This window comes from Erigeron canadensis, chromosome 4, assembly GCF_010389155.1.
Source record: "Erigeron canadensis isolate Cc75 chromosome 4, C_canadensis_v1, whole genome shotgun sequence".
NCBI classification, from domain to species: Eukaryota; Viridiplantae; Streptophyta; class Magnoliopsida; order Asterales; family Asteraceae; genus Erigeron; species Erigeron canadensis.
In genome coordinates, this window is record NC_057764.1 from 37,095,142 (window position 1) to 37,117,032 (window position 21,891).

The window sequence follows — 21,891 nt, forward strand, 5'->3', positions numbered from 1 at the left end:
AAATGTATTATTATTTAAAATTTTATTTTTTATATATATATTCATTCTCTGTGGGTACCAAACAACGGAATCCATTCTCTTTCCAAATACTCATTATCTTTTTCACTATTTCTATTCTCTATTACATTTCCATTCTCAATGACTCCCTTCCACCAAACACCCCCTTACTATCTCTATAATATTCTTAATAAAGTTATTTACAAAAGATGCATCCTTTAACCATAAAATAACTACACTACCATTTACGTCAATTACTTTTAAATTAATAGCAACATCGTTACCACCAAAGCCACTAGCACCACCCGTTGCCGTCACCGGCGCCGCATTGTGCAGGTAACCATCTCGTATATATATATATATATATATATATATTTAAGGACTTTGGAAAAACCCTCTATTAATACTCGAACCCAGATAAATCCTCCCAAGGTCAAAGACCTTACCAATGAGCCACCAACTATTACTTGTGAACGTAACTAAATATGATAAAATATTTATGTTATGTAAAAATCAGGTAAAATGTCTATTTAATATAATTAACTTTCAAATCATGGTTATTGGATGTACCAAAATATATGTGGCAACCATATAAGTTGTCACGCGTAAGTTTTTTATTGGTCAGCTACATCCAATAATCATGATTTAAAAGTTCATTACATGACATAAACATTCTAAAAGATCTTGTTTATCATTAAGAAAATGATAAATTAACCTAATTTTCATGTTTAAAAATCAACCTAAAATTTTAAGAATTTAACATGTAGGTTTTACTATTTTTCTTTTTTGATCTTTTGATTTTTTCACATATTATCATTTTAAAATTAGATTGATTTTTAGTCATATAAATTAAAATTGATTTATCATTATCTTTATCATTATTATTTTAAGGTACGAACCACAGCAAGCACATAAATTATACGAGTAATTTCTTTACCGAAACAAAGGGGAGTCCAAACTCCAAAGCATTCCCCCGACCCTTTTCAATTCTCTCCAAAAACGATATTGTAGAAACAGAAGGACATTCCCTCACCCTTTTTTATTTCCCTCGTCTCTCTATTTCCATTTCTCTAGGAATCAAAGGAGAGTTGGCAAGTCACGTGTTTTGCACATGAGAAGTTCTTGAAACCCTAATCCCCTTCTCTCAATATTTATCAGCGGATTACCGGGTAATCACAGCCCGTTCCTTTCTACATCTCCATATATCTTTTTCATGTCAATTATTTTGATCTGTTTGTCAACTATCAGTGAATTCCAACTTTTATTTGCAGATCTGCCTATGCTTCCTTTTTCCTAAAAATTTGTGTTCAGGCTTAAAATTATAAAAGTATTAGTATAATCTATTCTATAAATAAATACAGATGATCATACATCTAATTTAGCTTAAGCTTATAGAAGCCCCTTTTTGCATCCAAACAACTTAATAGCTTATTAACCTCAAATCAAAGTTTTGTTATATAGCATTAGTGTGTGGAACCTTCAGATTTATAAGAGCTTAAGTTTTTTTAGCTTTTCACTCTGTAAGGTTAAAACGCTTTTACTATTAAAAAGCGTGGCCTATCATGGCTTCATAAAAAGAAGTTTTTTAGCTCGAATAAGCTTAAAAGCGATAAGCTGTTTGGTTAGAAAAAAAAAATGGGGTTGTGTAAACTCAAACACCTACACATAACCCATGCTTAATCATACTAAAACATATACTTTGTGTATACTTGCACATCCATTTCATTCTTTTTTGTAAATATATGTGGATGACGACATTAGATGGTCGTATAGTTTAAGGGTGAGTTCATTTTAGACTTCTAAAAAACGGAAATCCAACAACAGATGGAGAGTCGCATGTAAATGAAATTTCACATTTTTTGAATCGTGTGCTTAAAAATGCACATGTGGTTTACGTGGTCTCAAATGAACCAATATCGTATGTTTGGCAAAACTAGTTTATAGTTGGAGCTTATAATTGTAGCTTCTGTTAGAATAATGTGTTTAGCAAGGTAGTTGGGGTTGGAGCTTATGAATGTAAATTAACCTAAAAGGAAAAAATGTATAAATTTCAAAAGGTAATTAGTTAGGTAATTTATTTTCCATAAGCTTAAGCCTCTTTTACTGGCTTACGGTTTATGAGCTTAGAGAAACCGTAAGCTACTAAAGTTTTTGGTAGCTTAACAAAGCTATATTACCTTAAGTATATGATTGAATCATAAGTTCAAGCTCCTATGAGTTGTGCGCCAAGCACAACTCATATTTATACATATTTATACATTTATAGACTTATACATACACATACATACTTGTTAATAGTTACATGTTTCATATGGTTCTATCTATTTGAATTACTGGGTATACAATTGCTGGAGGCCATTTAACCCGTTGTGGTCATGGGTTACATTTAATTATTAATCCCGTCTTCTCAACAACCTGTTAAGGAAACGAAGAATCTTATAGAGAGATTTTTCAACTTGATTAAAACTCATGTAATGTTTCATATTAGGGGTGTTAAGTAGGTGGATTTATCTGATTCGGCTGAACTGAACGGAATAAAATGGCACATGTGTTGTAGACTACAATATATGCTAGCATAAAATCACAAAAATGAAGGAAACAATATGCATTAATGATGACCAGTAAAAGTCGCAATCACGGTGCATATAAACCACAGCAATACAACATGCGTAAGGGTAGTTAGTATAGCAGTAACATAAGAACACCAAAACAACCATAATGAATTTCATTCTCCAGCTTTCTTAGAGCACGCCAAAGGCATATTGACAATCAATACATGTGAATATTTGAGTAATATTTATGTATGTTTGGTGGTTGAAAAGAACTGCTATTGAATTATGCAAACTTTTTTAGGCATGGCAGGTTCAACTATTGTCAGAGGAGCTGGGAGAAACAAAAGGGCATGGACAACAAAGGAAGACGAAAAGTTAGTTGACACACTCATGGACTTGCAAGCATCTGGGAAGTATGCATGTGCAGATAATGGATTCAAACCTGGTTATTATCAAGCAATACAACGTTTGCTGGATTTAAGTCTTCCCAACTCGGGGTTAAAGGCAGAGCCGCATATTAAATCCAGATTGAAGACGCTGAAGGCTAACTTTGGCGTATTGAGTTACATGTTATCGGGCACACATGGATTCACTTGGGATCCTAAGAAATGTTGTGTTACTGCTGATGACCAAGTATGGGATGAGTACATTAAGGTATATTCTAAACAACTTGTTATTGTAGTTTGTTATTTTTATGTAAATGAGAAAACCAATTCATGTTTGTAATTGCTTTGCAGACTCATAAAAATGCATCTCATATCAAAGACAAACCATTCCCTTTCTATGACAAGCTTTCCATCATCTTTGGTAAAAACAAAAATATGGGTTCTCGGGCTCTTGATATTGGAGGCGAACAGGTAGGAGAAACAGAAAGGAGTGCACCTAATGAATTTGAAGACCGACATGTTGATCCAGTTGAAACGAAAGACCTACATATTGATTTAGATGAAGTTGAAGACCTACATAATGATCCAGTTGTTCCTTTTTCCGAAGGAGATACGGGTAGTTTGAGTAGTAAACGAAAACGAGACAAACATGGCCACTTCCATCATAATACTTGCAACAACCCATACAAGGTGTCTAACATTACCCGAAATATCGGGAGGGAATTGAGCACCAATTATAGAATTCTCGCTGGTGAAGGAGCTTCATCTGTTGACTTAATGAGAAGAGTTGTCAAGGAGATAAATGGTTTATCAGGCATCACTCTCGATGAACGGATTATAGCAATGGATGTTATTGGTCATTCTCCAACACGGGCTGAAATGTTTTTTATGTTGGATAAGACAGGAAAAATTCGTATGGTACAAATGATCGGATGTGGGTCGATAAGCTAGGTTGTTATGTAGATTTTCAACCATCTCAATAAGAACAATGGTTAAGGTGATTAGCGGGTTCTTATAAGTTATGACATCTAGGATTGTAACTGATCTTGTTTTCTTGATCTGACTCGATTACTAACTTGTTTAAGTGATGAAAGAACCCTTAATCACCAAGTTAAAACAAACGACAAACCTTATTAATCGAGTGTTTACATATGAAGTAGCAAGTTCTTAAGATCGTCAACTGCGATCAAACTGTTGAATAAACAAAATCACACAGCAACTGCAACCATCTATAAGGCAAACATACACTGTTGAACAAGCAAATTAAGTGGATATTCGTGTCTTCAAAGATGATCCATTATTGATCCAATGATAAATTGACTTCATAAGAAAATAATGGCCCATTAATCGATATTCAACAAAGCATACACTGTACAATTTTGAAACTCGGCACATTAAGAATTTACTATGAAAATAGATAGGTGATGATCCGTATTGTCATTTTTTTATGGTATACCATTGTGTGTTTTAGGATGTTGTATGATCACCTTTTCTTTATAAAAAAATACACCGTTTATTTATAAATACAATTATTGTATGTTATGTTTTGCTCAATGACAATTAATTTAAACGAGTAAGTGATACTTTAAAAATTCTTCATTTATACTTACATACTTTCTTATATGTAGTTTGAATTATCAAATTGTGGTTTTGACAGTGGTAGTGTAAAAAGAGGCCAAAGAAAGTTATGTGTCGTATTTTTATTAGGTGAAAAGGAACATTATGTGACAAATTGTACGTATATTATTTCTCATATTAAAAGAAAATTGTTGGCACGGATCTGCCCCACCTATTATTTCCAACCTTTCAGTATCGTGATATATTGATTTGTATATGATATTCGGGACCTTTTTTGAAATTATTACACATCGGTCACCTCGCATTCAATAATATAATCACACTTCTTCTTTTTTTAAGGATATATAAAAAGAATCCCATAAGTCCCATCAAAATAGCTGTTTTTTATCCAAACAGATGGTCAGTTATTGGCCAATCAGTAAGTCAGAAACTTTGAAGTCCATTCGAAGGTAATTTGGACATGACACTTTAACATCACAATTAAAAAGCATGTGCCCTCGCAATATTGTCTTGTCCTTGCTACATAACACCATTCCTGATCGTTCACTTTGTTTATTTATACTTTTTCATGCCATGTTTGTATCACTTATTAACCACCATCACTTTTTTCTCTCTCTCAGTTTAGGTTAGCTTTGTGTTTTTGTGAGCGTTTTTGTTAATAGACTAGGATTAGTTTAGCTTGGCGACCTAAGTTCCTTTGCTCCGTAGGTTGTTTAGAAATGGTTTAATCCCCTTAGTTTTTAGTCAATTCATATGTTTAAGTATGGTTGTCCTGGCAGTTTACATTCCTCATGCTTGAGCTCCTTGCTGAAGACTTTGTTTTTTATGTTCCTACCTTTTATTATGTTATATACGTTCTATGGTTGCTAGAGTTTAGGTACTGTGCTAAAGTATTGTTAGGTCGTACGTTTACTACTCATCCCTACTTTTAAGGTAGCCACACCCAGCGGACCCAGCAGACAGATATATCGTCCTATCAGGTACTCGTCAGACATGTATAAACACTTTACCCTTTTACGGCTTTTACATCTTCGTGGTTAGAGATCCTTATGGAAGTAGTCTCTCTACCTTTGGGTAGAGGTAAGACTGTCTATAGTTCACCTCCCTTATATCCCGCTCAAAGATTGGATACAGTTATTATTGTACTTTTTTTCTTTCTTAATCATTCACCTTCAAATTTAATATTACATTATACCCCACAATATACTTTTACCTACCAATTAAAAAGGTTTAAAGAAAAAAAATAAAATACAATGGTCCTACATCAACTCTTCACCTTAGGTGACTCCATTCACTTTTTATTTATTTATCACCTAGGACTTTTACCTACTACCTTTAACCATTTACCTTAGTTCATCTTTCCTTCATCTATGCTCTTAACCCACTTTTACCAATGGTCTAAAAGAGACATGATTTTTACTTCACAAATATTTTTATTTTTATTATTTTTTTCAAAAAAATAATAATTACAACTTTAAAAGTTATCACAGTTTATTAAATACATAAAAAATAATATTTATATATTAAAAACAACCTCTTGAATTTTTGCATAGTAAAATACAAAATTTAGTATTACCAAAATAGTTAACAAAAAACTTTTTTCAATCTAGATAATTGATGTGCTTCGTGATCGTACTATCATACATCCCTAAATGAATCCTAAAAGTCTCGTCAAGATAGTTTGATTATATCCAAACACATTAAAAGTTCACTTTGAAATAACACATCCTATCAACACATCCTCATCCTTGTTATAAGCAATAATGTCATGTCACATATATGGACGAATCACGCAAATCCTTTTTTCATACGTTTGTATCACTATGATGAGTGAGTCAATGTACGTATAATTTTATCCTGTGATTTCAAACCTGTCATATCTATAGATAAATGGAAAAAAAAAATTTATGATGAATCTATAGAATAATCCTCTTAAGAATATAATCATTATAACACTATAATCAAAAAATAAGATTCTGATAAAGGATTAGTGGACTAGACATTATGTATTTTTAATATTAGAAGAATTATTAAAAATTAAAACTTCCGAATATATGTTAGGAAGAGTTATCATTTTATTATAAGTTTTCTTATAAGAGAGTTATATATATACACTAACAAATATTGTAATCATCTTGAGTCCTTCCTTATATCGGACAATGATGAGAAAGGTTGGGGTAAGAAGAAAGTTTGCTTTAAGGCATGCGTGCTCGCTCGTGCATTTATGTTGAGAAAAAGACTCCCCATCAATCCATCACGGTATCCATTTATTCATTCAACCACGCCCAATTACTATTACTATTTATCTATGTATCTTCTCAATTTTTAACATTTTCTTTAACTCTATTTCATCAATAACAAAGGAAATTAAAATAGATTGTTGTCGCTCTTAAAGATCAAAAGGTATGACTTATTTAAAATTGGACCAAAATGTAACGTACATGACCAATCTAAACTTAATATGTACTACCAATTATATCACAAACACCATGAAGACCTAAAAGCAACAAAGTATTGCTTAAAGTACCATATAGAATTATAGATATAGAATGGTCATATTTACACACTCAGAAGCTCAGTGGTTTTTGGTTTATTTAATATTTATATAAAAGTTAAAAATAAAATTACACAGTGTCAAATGAGTGTTGTTCTCATAAAAGACAAAAGTCGTTGCACACATTGTTATAACAAAATTATATCCTTATATTGTGTATATATATATATATAATCTCATTAAAGGCGAGACCAATGAACAGTGTCATGTGCCACGTGACGCTGTTCTATTGGTCCACCTGTAACCGCGTTTTTCTCAAATTTTGTTATATCGGATTCCATTAAGGTTATTTTTTGTTCGGTTTTTCTTGGTTTCCTACATAATTTTTTTTGCTTTTGTGTTTTCTTTCTATTGGTCCACCTATACCCCGTGTTTTTTTTGATTTTGCCATATCGGATCCCGTTAAGGTTATTTTTCTTTCGGTTTTAGGGTTTTTTCTTGGTGTTCATCATAGTTTTTTGGCTTTTGTGTTCTCAAATAATATATTGGAAACTTTTACTCAACATTTTATTTTTCCTTTGTTATTTCTATTTTCTTTAAGGTTATTTATCTTTCGGTTTTTCTTGGTTTTTTGATACCTTTTTTTTGCTTATATGATCTCTTTTATTGGTTCATCATATACCCCTCATCACTATTTAGATTCTGACATTACGGATCCCGTTTGGAGTTTTTTCTTTCGGTTTTTTTTGGCATGGTTATCAATAGTAATCATGCTTATTAAAACTTGACACGTGGCACCGGTTATAAAGTGACACATCGCATGTTTCTTATAGCTTGGATTTTGTCACATTGCATCCTGTTTGGATTTTGTCATGTCTTTTTCTTTTTTAGTTTTGTTTTTCCTTTTCGGATTTTTTATTACGGGTTACTTCTTTTGTTTTTTTCACACTTTTTATTTGTCATTCAACCTTATTCTGATACACCCCGTACCACTACTTGCATTTTGCTATATCGCATCCACTTGATATCTGAATTAATATATTGATATTTTTGTCATATCACATCCCGTTCAGGTTTCTACTACGGGTTACGTTTTGGTTTCTTGCATACTTTTAAACAAACATATTAATGACAAAATTATTTCTAATTAAGCTGTCGAAAATTCACAGCATATATACTAAAATAACGAACCGTTTCAACAAGGGAATTGAGACCCCGCAATGCGGGGTCCAAAATTTTCTAGTTAACTGGATAAGGATGGAGTCATGAACAGTAATGGGATAAATAGTAACCGAATGCGTGGCGAGTTACTATTTGTCCATCACACATCCTAAACAACTAATCGGATTTTGCCACATCGTATGTTTTTTAGGTCTCAAACATGAGTTACTTATTGGTTTTTTTCACACTGTATTCACTTGGGTTTCCAACCAATATATTGCAACTTTTATGTTGTCATATCTCGAACCATTAGGTACCGCATACCATTATGTACCACTACAGTAAAACCTCTATAAATTAATTATTATGTCCCACGGTGTCACAATATACAATAGTATAATGGACACATAACAGTTGTAGAGGGGGGTGAATACAACTTTTCCTTAATTCTTAACTAACTTTTAAAATACGTTTTAAAGACTCGGATTATAATGTAAGCAAAGTAAGTAATACGAATCAATAAAACAGTAAAGCGATAAATAACATTCTTGAACACAGATTGTAGTTTTCAAATGTAATCCTTTATTAAGATATAATCTATACAAATAATTACAGGGTTGTTGCGGAAACATGATAACCTACAAATATCTAAACAACCCTTGAAATGACAAACTACGATCAATAAGTTTTAGCTCAAGAGAAGCAGCCCAAGCTGACTTCTCACAGACTAAGCTGTGTGTAAGAGTAGAGAGAACTTGTGTGAAGAATGGTTCAAAGGAATGTCACACATATGCATACAAGGAATGTGACTTTTATAGGCGAAAACCATTCTTCTCTTGGTATCCAATTAAGCCATGTATTCTTCATTTGTTGGACGATCAAAAGAATATTGGATCGTGCCTTCATCGTACTTGTGGTCCCCAAAACCTGCAGCATGATATTTTGATCCTCCAATAAGAGTATGGACACACATATGTATTTCAGTCACCAACCTAGATTCCAGGAACCTTCATAGTCACGTCATTTGTCCTTATCAACAAAATCTAGGTTGTTATCTTCACTTGATTGTCAGACACAGATTGCCCGTTTGTCAAGGCGCAAATCTGTCTAAGTGTTCCCAAGCTGACTGCTAATCCCAAACTGTCTTCCACTAACAACTTGGTCTTCTATCTTCAATTCTCCTCTTCGACTTGGATTGAATGCTTTAACATTTGATGCAACTTGAACGACACTTACTTCCATAAGATTGAACAATTACAAAGTATGAAGCATGATCTTGGTCAGTTACAGATCACAAGTTGTGTCAGTTTAGTCTGACCCATATCAGATTATAAGAACCAAAAAGATTTCTAAGTATTTATACATCAGATTTGTCATCACCAAATTTACATTTAACATTGGGACTCAACATTAATAATTTTGGGACCGAGATATTTTATTAAATTATCGAGATATTATTATATTGATAAATTAATAAATTATTAATTTAAAGAGGTTCATGTATCACTTTCAAAATTTTCATATCCAATGTACATTCATACATTAAATGACACAAGAGTCCAAAGCAAATTGTTTTCAACATGATAAAATTTGTTCCATGAATTCAATCGGCTCAAGAAATTTAAACGATGTAAACTATGGAGAAAACATTCATGAGCTTGAGAGCTTGATTACGGGTATGCATTATTAGCACAAAACGGATGTGAATGAGTTGCGAGATTATCCTGGTGAAATAATGAATGTTATGAGATTCAAAGCATTGAAGAATTTGTGATGGATACTGTTCAAAATCTAGTTGATGATCAAGTTGAGGATGATACATTAGTTTTTTAAATCGATCACTCGGAAAGAAAAGTTATAACAACCCTTCACAACTTTTTGTTGCAACAATGTAGAAATTTAAAGATATACAAGTATCAACATAGATTTAAAGTTATAAAAAAAATGACTATAGAATCATTTTTTACTAAACAATATTAAAAATTTTGAATATTTAAGGAATTATTAATTTATATTTTTGATATGATCTATATATTTATCTTGGGGTTTCAAAAAAATGATTATCTTACTATTTTATTAATTGGTGTCTAATTTTGTATTGGTCCCAAGTTGAGACCGGACAAATTATTAGTTTTATCAAGGTTACTAATTTATCGAGTATTAGTTTATAGAGGTTCTAGTGTATTTAGTTTTCCCACACTTTTTTTTATTTTATTACCTAATATATTAAAATCTTTCATTTTAAATTATTTTCTTTCACTTTTGATTTTTGGTTTATTGCACATAAAATATATGTATCCTTTAATATAAATTTTTAGAATCATTTGTGGTTTTTACTTTAAGCAAATATGTATTTTATGTTAAATTTTTTGTTTTGCTCTTAAATTAATATATATTTGAAACGAACTTATCAATGACATAATTATACTAATTAAACAATTGAAAGTTCAACGCAATTATAGTAGAATTTTCAACGGAATAATAGTTCCCGCAATGCGGGGCCGAATGTTACTAGTTATATAACAAGTTGTCATATTAAAAGATATGTCTTTCAAAAAAACATATTGATAATGAAAACACTACCGAGTTGACTCTATAATATGATAAAAATTTTAGAATTAAGGTTAGTAACCCTATATATATATACATATAATAAATTAATAGTTTATAATGTGTATATGAATATGAACCACTAAGGCTAACCGAAGTGAGGCAACCTCTCAAGGAGGGGACTTTTGCCATGTGGCGCCACGGAAGCAACAATAATTTGATAGGAAAATCGGGGAGTGGGGTTATCTAGTTGGGTAAGGGGACTTCCGACAAATGGCATTAGATGATAGGTTGAAGATGGTAGAGAGAGAGAGAGAGAGAGAGAGTTGGTAGACATGAGAGGCGATAAGTCGCCAATTTGGGTTTTTTTTGCTCCATCACCACCTGGGGGCGGTGTGTTGGGCGGCATGAAAGGCGAACAAGGAGGGAGATCACCCCACTCTATTGAGCCTAAGAAAACAAGAGAAGTACAAAACTGGTGTTTCTTTAAAGTGAAGTAAATGGTGAGAGACCACAACCAAAATGTTGTACACGAGTCAAGACTCAAAAGGGGTCACTTTACAAAGGTATTATGATGAGACTTAGGTATTGATTAAATTAAAATTAATATATACGAAAAATAAAAAATTAGTATTATTCAAGAGTATCTTTTTAAAACATTAAGTTTTGTTTGGGACAGTATAACCAAAAGTCATGAGATAACCTCACAAACTTGTCACTTCAAAAAATCAAATTTAAGACTTGCTGATAAAATATCAAAGCATATGATTATCAAGGAATGTGGTGATATTTAAAGGACAACAACTTGATGTGGAGGCAGTGGTGGAAGATATCAAAGCAAGATCATATTTGTGGATAAGCAATCGTGCTAAGGCTTGTAAGTTTCAATGGTGTAACTGGGGGAACATGAATATTTGTATGTGATGTATATAAAATCACAATATTAATGGCCTTGTTGAAAGACGACACCAACATATCATTGAAATCGGTCTCACTTTTCTTTCTCAATCCGGTGTCACATCTAAATTCTGTCACTTGTAACTATCTAGTTAAATAATATTAATAGCCTTGTTAAAAGATGACACCAACCAGTCATTAAAACATGTCATTGTAACTATCCAGTTAAACACTTAAAAATTGAACTACCAATAATTAAATATTATGAGATAGTTTACAATTTTATATTTAGCACCAAAAATTGTGTTTAAGATTTACTTTGTATTATAAAATAATGTGTCTTTCTTAAGTCTGAGTCGACACATTAACATTGATGACCCGCATTCAATTCAATGTTTGGTTATTATCCCCGACCAACAACCTGGTATAATGATAGTTTCTATATATTTGCTAGAAAGGTGCCCGCACGATGCGGCGGTGATAGGTGCGGTGGTGGTGGCGATTAGTGGTGATGGTGGCGGCGTCAAGTAGTCAGTAGTGTAAGTTATTGATGTAATAGTTTTGATGAATTGTAGAATATTGAAATTTAAAATTCAACAAAATGAGATTTGCTGTATAACATAATATAGATGTAGAAAGATAATTAGATTAGGGGTTTGACCGTAGATTTGTTTGGTTGATAGATAATTAGATCAGGGGTTTGACCGTCGATTTGTTTGGTTGAAATTGTTAGGGTATTTTAGATACATTCAACAGATTAATGAGAAGAATGTTAAATTTGTGGGGGTAATTAAGGTATTTTAAAATCTTAATTGAATAAGGAGGAAGGTTGAGTTTGTTTTATAAAATATTGTAGATTATTGGTAATATGAAATATGAAAAGTACAAAATATTAAATTAATATAATTTTAAATATTTTCATACTTACAAAACTACCCAAAAATGAAAAGGAAAAGAATTTGAAGTTATCCCATCTTAACTAGTCAAACTGTGAACGGGGATAAGTTTAAGAAATCCTTTCACAAATAAAAGTATTTTATAATTTTGAGCACACAAACAAATATCTTTGGAAACCTCCAAACACTGCCTCCAAGTGTAGAGCCCACAAAAGTAAATATTCCTCTTTCCCTCCTTTCACTGTTTTCCTACACCCCTTCAACCCAACCCACCTACATACATAAACCCCCTTCTTCCTTCCTCCCCACTTCTTTCCTTCTTGTTTCTTGTGTGTAGTTGTACAAACCACTTATTTTCCCACCTCACTTACCCTTCTCTCACTCCATTAAACTTATTATTCAAACTTTTTTTTTGAGAAGAAGGGAAGTGAGATGGGTTAGGCTTTGACCTTTAATTTAAGGTTATATTATCATATATTTTGAATACATACATATATTTTTTAGGGTTTTTTCTTTTTCTTGAAATGGAATTTGATTATGAGCTTAAATTAAAGGTTGAATTTTGGAATTTAATCCATTTTCTTTAGGTCCCTTTCTCTTTTTTGTACTCTTTTTTTTTTTTTTTTTTTTTTGTTTATTTGAAAAAAAACTGGAAAAAGAAGAGGAAATTGTTAACCATCATAAGGGTCTTATTTTAGATCCCCAACAAGAAAGAAAACAACATATAGATATAGGTTCCCATGGCTTCTATCAAAATCATCATCAGCTTCAAGAAACCCCAAGAACACCAACACAACCACCACCACCACGGCGGAGTTGTAGGTGGTGGTCCGGTGAACAAAAAACGTTCATTCTTACCATCTTCCGGCGAAGAATATGCACCGGGAAAAATGGGAGAAAGCTATAATTTCCAAAACAACAATCAACAAAACCAACTTCAACAACAACAATTACAACAACCACCAATTGGGTCATCAAGATTAGGCTTGAGAACATCTGGGGCAAGTGGGATTGGTGGTGAAATTGTTGAAGTACAAGGTGGTCACATTGTCCGGTCAACTGGCCGGAAAGATAGACATAGTAAAGTATGTACTGCTAAAGGACCTAGGGACCGCCGTGTTCGCCTTTCAGCTCACACGGCGATCCAATTTTATGATGTACAAGATCGGTTGGGGTATGATAGACCTAGTAAAGCAGTAGATTGGCTTATAAAGAAAGCGAAAACCGCCATTGATGAACTTGCTGAGCTACCAGCTTGGAAACCTACAAACACACCAGGTGGTGGAGGAGGAGGTACAGTTCAAGATTTTGAGCAGAATCAAGAAAATGCAAACAATCAACAAATTAGTCATTTTGAGCAACACCCTGATGATAATATTGTCGATAATCAAATGGGTAATTCTCAAAATTCAAGCTTTTTACCTCCATCACTTGATTCAGATTCCATAGCTGATACTATTAAGTCTTTTTTTCCTATGGGTGCTTGTGCTTCATCAAACCCACAAAATAGTAGTAGTAATAATAATAATACTAGTAATCAATTTCATCAAAACTTTCCTCCACAAGAGTTGCTTTCAAGAGCTAATAGTAGAACCCAAGATCTAAGGCTTTCTTTACAATCATTTCAAGATCCACTTAACCACCACCACCAACACAATCAAGAACAAGGGCATAATGGTCATAATAATAGTAACAATAGTATGTATTTTGATGTGTCTGGGTCAGCTGCCGGGTCGGGATGGCCAGACCCGAACCAACCTGGTGGATTTCAAAGAATGGTGGCATGGGGTGGAGACCCGGCATCTGCCGGGTTTGTTTTCAGTTCAACACCGGCGCAAGTGCATGCGTCGGCGTTTTTGCAACCGTTGTTTGGTCAGGCGCAAAACCAGACCCAAACAACAAACAACCATCAATTGTTTAACAACAATTCACAGAGGGGACCCCTTCAGTCCAGTAATACACCTTCGTTTCGTGCTTGGATCGATACACCGGCGCAGTTTACCGGTATTCCTATTGATCAACATCACCCAACTTTGGCTTTCCATCACCCGACTTCAATGCCTGGGTATGCTTCAGGGTTTGGTGGGTTCTCAGGATTTCGTATACCAACACGAATTCAAGGTGAAGAAGAGGAACACGACGGTATATCCGATAAGCCGTCCTCTGCGTCCTCGGATTCGCGTCATTGATCTGCCTTTATGCCCCATCTCAACAGGTGAAAAACGCCAACACCCTTTTCTCAATTTTCATAAAGTCTTATGCTTTATTATACTAGTTGTGTATATATATCTAATTGCTATGACTCCTTATGATAATTACAGGAAAAATTAGAGCAGATTGTTAAGTTATGATCAAGAGATGAGGGGGAACAAGATTCAGTGGCTGCAAAAAATCAAGGTGTTTTTCAAGATCTATATTTAATGTTTGAATTGAGCTGTTTGTGTAGCTCTAAACTCATGTTTTAAATTATCTGGATTTAATGTTATTTTTAGGCCATGTTGTATGTGACTTATGTCAATTGCCTTCTTTTGGTTTTTTAATCAAAATGCTCTGTTAAATCAGGGGAAGTGATATGTTTTGGTTAAGTTTCTTTCACCCAACTTAGGAAAGAAAAAGAATCTTTAATGATGAAATGAAATTAGTAGAATCATATAGGCCAAATTGGCATATTATTCGTGTGGTTTGTTTCCGGATTAAGGCTATATGAGGAGCAAATGGGATGTTTCCTTTAGTTTAGAAATTTTTGTCAATTTGATTATGTGGGGTTTGAAAGAGAGAGCTATATAGTTTGTCTCTCTTTTTGTCCACCCTATTCTTGTGATCTTGCTTCATTTGCTTTTCATTAGCATGCCCTAGTGGAAATATGGAGGAAAAAAATGGTTTTGTTCATCTTTAACATCTCCATCCTTCGGCTTGCTGCTAGGATTTCTGGGAGCCACATTGATGTTATGTCATTTTCCAACGATTTCGACTTTATATTCAATCTTGAAAGTTCTATGTGCCATTAAGTTTCGCTTCACAAATCTCAGTTTTATGTATGGGCAAATTGAAATTTTATTTTAAAAAGGGTCATCTAGTTGATGTTTTTAGAACTTTGATTGTGCTTTTTGCTAAAAACCCATGTTGCTAGAAAAAGGCCAGAATCTGATTCTTAGTAAAGCTAAATACCCTTTTTCTGGCTGTATTATTAAATTTTTTCCTCTCAAGCCTTTCAAGGGTCTAAAGCAGTCTTATGAAATAGAGCCTTGTTCATAGAAATTTTACGATTTTTACACTATACTAAAATTTGGATACACTTGTCATTTATCTTGCTGCAACTTACCTTAAAAGTAAAATATAAACTTAGTGTTTTTTTTCTTCTTTCTTTTAAGTAATAAATTAGAAATTTGGCTTCTATATAAACATAGGTATACAACAAAGAAGTCCTAAGGCTATCTCCAATGTTAAAGACGTCTTTAGGTATCCTTGAGCTGCTACATTATATCTTTACAAATCCTTATACATCCTTATAAATTCTTCAAATCTTATAAGGCTATCTCCAATGCTAAAGACCCCCTTAACCTGCCACATCATATTCTTACAAATCCTTATATATCCTTACAAATCTTTCAAAGTTTATAATTTTATCTCAAACCATACAAATATCCTTACATATCCTTTTACCTCCACTAAAAATAAAAACATATTCGGTAAAGACAAGTAACCTAAGGAAATTCTTCAAAAAAATCCTTAGTTTTGGACAAGATTCAACGACAAAGGATATCTAAGGGCACCCCATTGGAGATAGCCTAATTTTATCTCCAACCATACAAACATCCTTACATATCCTTTTAACTCTACTATAAACAAAATTATATTAGGTAAGGATAAGTAAGGGCATGCCCTTAGGTAAGGGCAAACTTAAAAAAGTCCTTAGTTTTGAACAAGCTTCAATGACAAAAAATATCCAAAGTTACCTAAGGGCACCCCATTGAACATGGCCTAAAGAAATCAAAGACAAAATCTTTATGGTAGCTTTTAATGTAACAACTTTATCCTTAGAAATTCCACTTGTTTAAGGTAAATAAGGATTGGTTCTTAATTACTATTGAGAGCAAAGATAGATGAATGTGCATTGAGAGTGGTAATAACTAAACTTACTTAAATCAACAATGGAATTTGGAATTTGTAAGGATCAGTTATGGAGGGAACTACTATACCTTGCTCAATAAATAACAAAATTTGGTACTTCTTTCTGGCTTATGGTCCCCTATCCTGCAAATCTCTCTGTCAATTTAAAACTAAAATCAATTTTTAGAACACACAGTCACACACACAAGAAGTGTCTCTTATGAAGATAGTGACAATTGCTTGAAAGTTGATGAAGACAACTCAATAGAACAAAGGTGCTATTAATTGTCTAGTTTTTTTTTTTGAAAGAAATTAGAACCTAAATTTTAAAATTATGTCTTTTGTTTATTGATGTATCCTCAAACTAACTCAAAAGGATTGATTACTTGTGAGAAACAAGTGAAATGAAAGATTTTGGGTCTTGATTTTCCAGTAATAAAGATAACAATTTATATACACAAAAGTTTTTTTTGGATCTTGGGGAAGTTGGGCTCTATGATTGAGGCTGAATCTTGTTGCATTGTTTGATAAAATGTGTGTACTAATTGCAATGATTGCCATAGTTTTTGCATATGGAATTCATATCTTTTTGTTCAGACTTCAGATTCATAATTAAAAGTATCAAAGTTATTTAAATAATGATACATCCACAACTTGTGAATATGATGTGGTTTTTATATATTTTTAATAGATGGCTAATCATTCATGGTTATATAATTTGTTGGATGGCTCCAGAGGGATTTTGTCTAACAAGAACAATGGAGTAGGAGTATAATAAAGGAAAATGATTGATGCTCTTAAAACTTTAGCCTAATAATTCTTTTAATACCATAACATCTTGACATGTGTAATCCATTCATTATTTTTTATACATCACCTCCTTGATTTTTTCATGTGACTTTATTATATGATTAGAAGGATAATTAGGTTGATCTATTAGGAGGATTTTATCATTACTTATAATAAAAGCTTTTTAATAATTTACTAATGTTGTTTAATTAAGTAATGTGTATCAATCCTTTTAATAATTACTACTCCGTACTATGTAAAGAGTAAAGACAGAACCCTAATGGCAAGAAAGCTATTTTACCAGCTAACATTAAATAATTTAAGGAGATAACTTGGATGATGTTAACATTATTTTGGTTGGATGATGTTGCCCTCACAAACTATTAAAATCATGGGGGGCTTTTTGACATGTGTAAAAAATGATTTAAGTTAGTTTGTGAGAGCAACATCATCCAACAAAAATAATGTTAATATCATAAATCATTTCCCCATAATTTAATGTGAGTTAAATAAATACTATGGGTATCCCAACCACACTATGTGAGTAAAAAGCGGGCTCCTTGTCATTAATAATCTGGTCAGGTTATCAAAATCATGATTGGGATACCAGACGCCTAAATAAAGGACGATAACTACCTTAGTAGGCCACGATCAAAAAGAAAAATCCAAGCCTAGTAGTCTTGTAACTAATTTTTATTCAACTTGTTGAACAAAATATTATAATAATCATACCACATGATGTTCAGGTGAAAAGGATATGTCATGTAAACACCCAACAAACATTATATTATATACAATATAAATTTATATCATACATACACATGCAACAATCTCTTTCCAAAAGGTAAATTTTTCAATACAAGATATACAATACATAAATTTATGCAAAGAGGTACAAAAGGAAATGCTTTTAGAATGACAAGCAGTAACTTATTATACCATACTCTCTGAGGTTTTACATTGACCCGGAATGTGATTGGTGGTGGAAATCTTGATGTTTATAAAGCTTTGGTACCAAATGTGTAAAAGAAGAAGTCAAAGAGCTTAAGAAGTACAATTATTGTTTGCTTTCTTTATCCCTTTACCAATTCTCACCTGGGGTTTCACTGTAACTAACATCTTTGTTTTTGTATACTTTGTCCTCCTTTTACCTTGTTTTTTTACTTGTCCTCCCTGACCTCCACGACTTCGGAAGATTGGTCGTGAAACGACACGAGCCTCCCACGGGCAAACTGCAATCCATCGCTCCATCCAACTCCAACCACAACTTTCTTTGCTTAGATGATAATAAGCTTGACCAAAACTTCGACTCGAGCTGGCTCTCCACTTCATATTTAACGAAAGTCGAAAAAAGTAAATATAAACCTAGACATTCAAGAAATGTCTTGATGTGTAAGGTACAATGACACAAGAAGTTAGAGATACACATACTTGATGAGAAAAGGCATATGCCATTGCTCGTTCACGCTTGTTGGTGGCTTCCCCTCTTTGCTGTATCTTGTTCGCCATCTCGTCCATTGACTCGGGCCCATTGCACCATTCAATCTATTTATAATCCAAACTCAAGGGTCATTTTTAGTTTTTGTGAAACAAAACGGGCTCGTATTTAAAACTTGTCGAAGTCAACACTGAACATTATGTGCTTAACTTGATGGCATATGGACTATGCACCAAATGCATCTAGGAAGAAATATGCCGGACCACACGGAGCATGGGTAAGTCCTTGAATCGAGGGAGATAGTAATTCATATGATCTTTGAAATGAATGCTACTAAAGTTCGAAAACACAGCTAATTATGTTTGCAGAATGCCATGAGCCCATGACTATTTCACATTTAACCAAGCAATTATTTACAATTCAAGTTGGAAGTACCTCTAGTTCATGAAACTTGGAATCGATTTTCAACTGATTTTGACGCTTCTTTTGCTTTATTCGGCTTTCTTTGACCATATAGAGACGACGAGTTCTTAGTTCCGTTTGTATCTTGCTCCAAAAATGTATTCTATCAAGTGCACTAGAAGCTTGCTTAGTAAGAGCATCAGCCTCAATATATGCCTGGATTTTTGAGGTCCCGTGTGAAGAATGTAGTGATTTTCTTGCCTGTCAGTTGATTACATAATTAAGAATAATAAATTTGCCATCAAGATTTATACTTCATATAAGAAAACACAACGTGGATTTATTATGTCGATTCATAGACGATTAAATCAAGAATAACTAACTACTAACCTGAGTTTTTCACATATAATGGTGCTTTGGCTTTCGAGGTAACACATTTAGGTTGAACTTTTCTTTTTTAACTCATTACTTATTTTTACTACGAAAATCGGTTTTTAAGTATCTGTTCTCTTTTGGAGTATCAAATATCAATGAATTATGATGAAGACTTATATGTATCAAATGCATACCCACTACTAGAAGGGTAATTCCACCCATTTATGTGAGAATGGATGTTTACTTTTACTTGTGATGGGCCAAAAAAGTAAAATAAAAAAAATTACCCAAAAATGACATGGTTTAAATGTCACCTGAAGTAAGATTACTCAATTTAAAAAGATTGTATCATTATTTATTTATTTTTTCTATATTTTGTCTCATCTCTTTATTGTTACATAAAAAATGTCATTGTAATTTTAAGTATTAAAACATCTTGTTTATCACTTTTGTATCTATCTGGTAACCTTTTCACCGGGTAATTAGTGTTTTTGATCATGTGTCACATACAGGTAGGAATTTAGAGTTTGATACATGTAATAGAACTTTTTGATAGTTGGATTATATACACTTTTATATTGTATAAAATATTAAAAAGGTGGTTAACAGGCCAGCCCATTTTGTTTTGGGCTGAACTTTTGTTGATATGTCAGAAACCCGCCCATTTGGCCACCAACAGTTTCTTAAAATCAAATACGGGAAAATTTTAAATTAAAGATCACATATATGTGACAATACAAACTAAAATGTAAGCAAGGGGATTGAAGACGATAAAAGGGTGCAATTGAGCAAGAAACAAAGGGTTTGTTGCACAAGCATAAGAAGAGGTTTGTAAAAGAGATGACCAGGAGTCAATTAGTAAGGCAACATAGGTAGCAAATGAAGGGCTTTACCTCAAGTTTTTTCGATTTGTTTTGTTTTTTGCTGTTATTGCAAACTAGTTTCTTAAACCAAGCCCATAGACCCATTTGTAGATGATAAAATTAACCGAGCACAAACCTACACACAAAAATAAATAAAATAAAAAAATTCTTAAATTAAAACTTCATAGGAAACATTTATAAGTACTATACGTTGAAATCTATCAAATAAATAGTGTTAACAAGTTATAGGCTAGAAGAATAAGTAATGCAGAACTAAACCGTGCAATATGATATTAGGATGCACAATGCGGACCTTTCATTCATATTCGACTCCAGGGCATTATGTTGTTCGATCATCAAATCATATAATTTACAAAAATCTAATTGATACGAAATAGCTGAACAATATCTAAACGAAGGTTAATTCTATACTTTCTCATGATTTGGATATCTACCCACCACAAAATTAAGTTATTACTATTGCATTTTGTCATCATAAAACTTAAAAGTACAACATCGCTAGCGAAGCTAATCAAACAAGAAAAAATATACGAAAAATAAACAAATCCGAGTTGTTAAAAAGGAGGATGAATAGAAACAATGCACAATGAATAAATATATAAATTACACACCATATAACAAATACAGCATAAATAAAGCAATTTTTGGGCACCTGAAAGTGGACTTGTGTAACATGAACCAAGGGGCTGAAGAGGCACACAAAACCAAAGATTTAGTAACCATTTTTATGATAATTTAACTTGAAAGGAATAATAAAAAATTACAATGGGGACTTTTAGGTATGAAGACATTCTCAGAAACAGACCCAAAACCTATAAATTGGGTGTAGGAAACTAGGAATGTTATAAAAACCATTAAAATACTAACATATAGAAAATGAAACCTCATCAATGTCGTTTACATTTTTTTTATAAAAAAAAAAACCAACACAAACTAAGCTATTTAAATGCTCCCGGCGGGGCTCGAACCCGCGACCTTCGGCTCATAAGACCAACGCTCTAACCAACTGAGCTACGGGAGCTTCATGTTAGTTACGTGTTTTTAAGATACTTTATTGTTGATATAAAACTAAAGACATTAATTAATCATATATTAAGATTCACGAACAATATACTCGATGACAAAGTCAGGATGTTAGATTTAAGGAAAGTAAACAGTTTATGATATAAATGCATATTTTATAGTAAGACTAATTAACTTTGAACTAAATTAAAACATAAAAAGAATAACAAAAGATAACTTTTTTATAGATATTAGGGGGTACACCGCTGCCACGACGCCACCTTACCGATGGAGAGAGACAAGGCAAAACGAGGCAAACACCGAATGGGGACCCAAAATGTCATGCTTCTAGATTTATAGTATTAAAAATATATATTATT

General features: G+C 32.8%; 3 protein-coding genes and 1 non-coding gene across 4 annotated transcripts; 2 read left to right on the forward strand and 2 right to left on the reverse strand.

The window, feature by feature from the left end:
* The first annotated feature begins 949 nt into the window (after positions 1 to 949).
* LOC122596522 lies at positions 950 to 3,979 on the forward strand. Its single transcript, XM_043769109.1, has 3 exons — positions 950 to 1,166; positions 2,851 to 3,203; positions 3,287 to 3,979. The coding sequence occupies exons 2-3, from the start codon at positions 2,853 to 2,855 to the stop codon at positions 3,884 to 3,886; spliced, it is 951 nt and encodes a 316-aa protein (XP_043625044.1). The 5' UTR covers positions 950 to 1,166; positions 2,851 to 2,852; the 3' UTR covers positions 3,887 to 3,979.
* A 9,186-nt stretch (positions 3,980 to 13,165) lies between these two features.
* LOC122595374 (transcription factor TCP4-like) lies at positions 13,166 to 15,072 on the forward strand. Its single transcript, XM_043767725.1, has 2 exons — positions 13,166 to 14,726; positions 14,833 to 15,072. The coding sequence occupies exon 1, from the start codon at positions 13,252 to 13,254 to the stop codon at positions 14,698 to 14,700; it is 1,449 nt and encodes a 482-aa protein (XP_043623660.1). The 5' UTR covers positions 13,166 to 13,251; the 3' UTR covers positions 14,701 to 14,726; positions 14,833 to 15,072.
* Positions 15,073 to 18,326: 3,254 nt separating this feature from the next.
* Positions 18,327 to 20,603, reverse strand: LOC122598636 (protein IQ-DOMAIN 10-like). The gene is made up of 4 exons (XM_043771222.1): positions 20,519 to 20,603; positions 19,284 to 19,511; positions 18,842 to 18,955; positions 18,327 to 18,736 (listed from the first exon to the last, which is right to left on the reverse strand). The coding sequence occupies exons 1-4, from the start codon at positions 20,591 to 20,593 to the stop codon at positions 18,455 to 18,457; spliced, it is 699 nt and encodes a 232-aa protein (XP_043627157.1). The 5' UTR covers positions 20,594 to 20,603; the 3' UTR covers positions 18,327 to 18,454.
* Positions 20,604 to 21,456: 853 nt separating this feature from the next.
* TRNAI-UAU lies at positions 21,457 to 21,530 on the reverse strand. The gene has a single exon. It is a non-coding gene; the product is annotated as a tRNA-Ile (tRNA).
* Between the last annotated feature and the right edge of the window lie 361 nt (positions 21,531 to 21,891).